The sequence below is a fragment of the Penaeus japonicus genome, unplaced genomic scaffold, assembly GCF_977035675.1.
Source record: "Penaeus japonicus unplaced genomic scaffold, GWHDUDI00000001_assembly GWHDUDI00000021, whole genome shotgun sequence".
Lineage (NCBI taxonomy): Eukaryota > Metazoa > Arthropoda > Malacostraca > Decapoda > Penaeidae > Penaeus > Penaeus japonicus.
In genome coordinates, this window is record NW_028234423.1 from 26365328 (window position 1) to 26367827 (window position 2500).

Sequence of the window (2500 nt, forward strand, 5' to 3'; positions counted from 1 at the left end):
GTTGAATCGACAGTGATATCCTGCAAAATAACTGCCAGACAGACCTAGCTGCATCTGAGGGAAAATGTGACGAGCAGTCATGAAAGAGTGATCGTGATATCCATGTGCATGTTACACATTAGAGGGCGACCAAGGAGTATGACCTCCCTCGGCAAAGAGCCTCGGCACAACGTAGGGGTGGGGGCAACTAACACATTCTAACACACACTTTGGAAACAATGACAAAACCTGGCGATACAAAACACGATACCAACAGGAAACTAGGATCATTCTAGGAAGGTAACAATGCTATTCTGCGGCCTGTATTGGCACACTGGAAAATGAGATATGATGCTGTCGTGAAATCTTGCGTCGGAAAAGTCACAGCGTATACCTCGTCGAAGCTAAACGAGAAATGTATTTGGTAGATTTTTTTTTTTTTTTTTTTTTTGTGGAGAAATGCGTTGGGAAATCCTACAATGCTTGATCGTGTTCTGAAGATTCTTCATAAATCTATTCATGTAGGTTAGATGAATGGAGCTAAAATGTTAGCTAATATAATTGTTACATATTCAATGATGTGTGTATTCGTCACAGTCTACATATAAGTCTGTATATCGGATAAGATCGCACGTAGACACACAGAGGGCCAACGATCACACACTCGAGGTAAAGGATGACACTCTACAGACGAACGGGAGAAGGAGGTTGACACAAGTGACCATCACCTGAACATTCTACAAACGAGGGGTTGGAGGGGAGTGTGCATTCGCGCCCAACGGTGCAACCAACACCTCCGTGTTCTTCCTCAGCGGTGTGTTTGGGGATGCACTCGCTCGCGGCGAACGGTTAGACACTACTGACGAAGGTGAGGTGGTGACAAGGAATGTATACTCACTGACGAATGACACAAGTGACGAAGTTGTGTATGGTGGTTATACTCACTGTACTCACCACGCCGGCGGACAACTGCTGCAGAAGGTTACCACTCGAGGAGTTCGAGATGAGAGCCGACGGACGCCGATGGGACTTATAGGACCCCCCGAGCGGGTTGCCGATGGAGGCTGTCGATGACCGCCGGGAGTCCAGGCCGCCGATGGAGCTGATGGAGCACGTGGACTGCCGCCTGGAGCCCATCTTGGAGCCCGGCGAGGGCGTGAGGAGCATTGGAACACTCTTGCTGGCGTTGGCTAGACTTGAGCTCTGTTGGGCGCGGAGGGAGGAGGAGGGGGGATGGGGGAAAGAGAGGAGGGAGGAGTTAGGCATCTAGCTAGCGAAGACTCGAGGCCTGATTAACATTATGCAGATGTGTGTCTATATACACATAAATCATACCTACTCTGGTATTATCCTCACAACAAAATCCCTCACTGGCTCGTACTTAAAGCATTTTGTTATATGGTTGGAAACAATGATCCTGAGGTTAGGGTAACCAATCTGAGAAACAATTTTGATAAACGCTTCACTTTTTAAGATAATCTGATCATTTCTGTATTCATGTGAAGTTATTCATGATCACACCTTAAACACATGAATAACAAAATACTCGCTTTCAGGCAGTACTTTGCGTAACGTCATCAGTGACTTATATAAGTTCATCTGTTCATTCGGTAATTCATGACACAGTTTCATATTTTTTTTTTTCTAGAAGATTGCTGGGTGCATTATCAGTTATCAGCTATCTATTCTAACCCGTTTTACCATTCTGTGATTAGTGATTCCTAACGTGCACAGCTGGTTGTACGCTTTACTAAACAAAATGAACACCTGGATAATGCCTTGAAATTTCCCTCTACCTGTTTGTCCTCTATCCCTTTGTTGTTCTCTATCCCTTTGCTAGTCACTGATGTCGCCACGCAACTACTAGTACATTCTACCTTAATTCATAAAAGGTATAATATATCTGAGTTAAATTTACCTTTAAAAAAGACTGGGACTTTGTCTGCACAGGAGATGATAAAAAAAATAAATTGAAGTCACTGTTTACATTCTGCACATATTCAGCTTTAAAGATTTACAATAGTATAATTGGCTGATTATAGCTTTATATCGTCTAATTGATGCATCTAACTTGTATCTTTATTTTCGTAAAAGGTATATAATATCAAAATGCAGAAAATATACTAGTTCTCTTCTACAAGAATTTTAAAACTTGCTCATTTACTTTCTAAACAAAGATTTTGCATTAATGAAACAAGTGTCTTTGCAATGGTTCCACAAATTATCAATCAGGTTTCAAGAATGTAAACTTCAATCATCATCAATGCAGAATCTCGCAACAGTATTGCAGCATTGTCATATACCAAAAAAGAGAAATAATGCTATATATATATTAATATAAATAGGTAATATGCTACACATACTGCTATCAGACAACATCTATGAAAGACTCATGTCACCTGTTGTACACCCCTAGTAATAAAATTTAACACTGAAACAAAAACTGCCATTATAGAAGTTAACTGGTTAATTTTGACCCTTTTTATAATAAAAAATCTACGTTTGAAAACCCCATTTTCGT

At 41.1% G+C, this 2500-nt stretch overlaps 1 protein-coding gene across 7 annotated transcripts in view; it reads right to left on the reverse strand.

Moving 5' to 3' along the window:
- Positions 1 to 2500, reverse strand: part of bma (SCY1-like protein bma) — a 461317-nt gene that overhangs the window by 2669 nt on the left and 456148 nt on the right. For 6 of the 7 annotated variants that reach the window (XM_086548926.1, XM_086548927.1, XM_086548921.1 and 3 more), the window contains 2 exons: positions 1898 to 1921; positions 414 to 1182 (listed from right to left, as the gene is read on the reverse strand). In XM_086548926.1, the coding sequence (XP_086405052.1) occupies positions 874 to 1182; positions 1898 to 1921 (333 nt within the window). In that variant the 3' untranslated portion in view covers positions 414 to 873. Of the gene's footprint in view, positions 1 to 413; positions 1183 to 1897; positions 1922 to 2500 lie in introns of those variants that run through there. The other variant, XM_086548925.1, reaches the window with a different exon arrangement.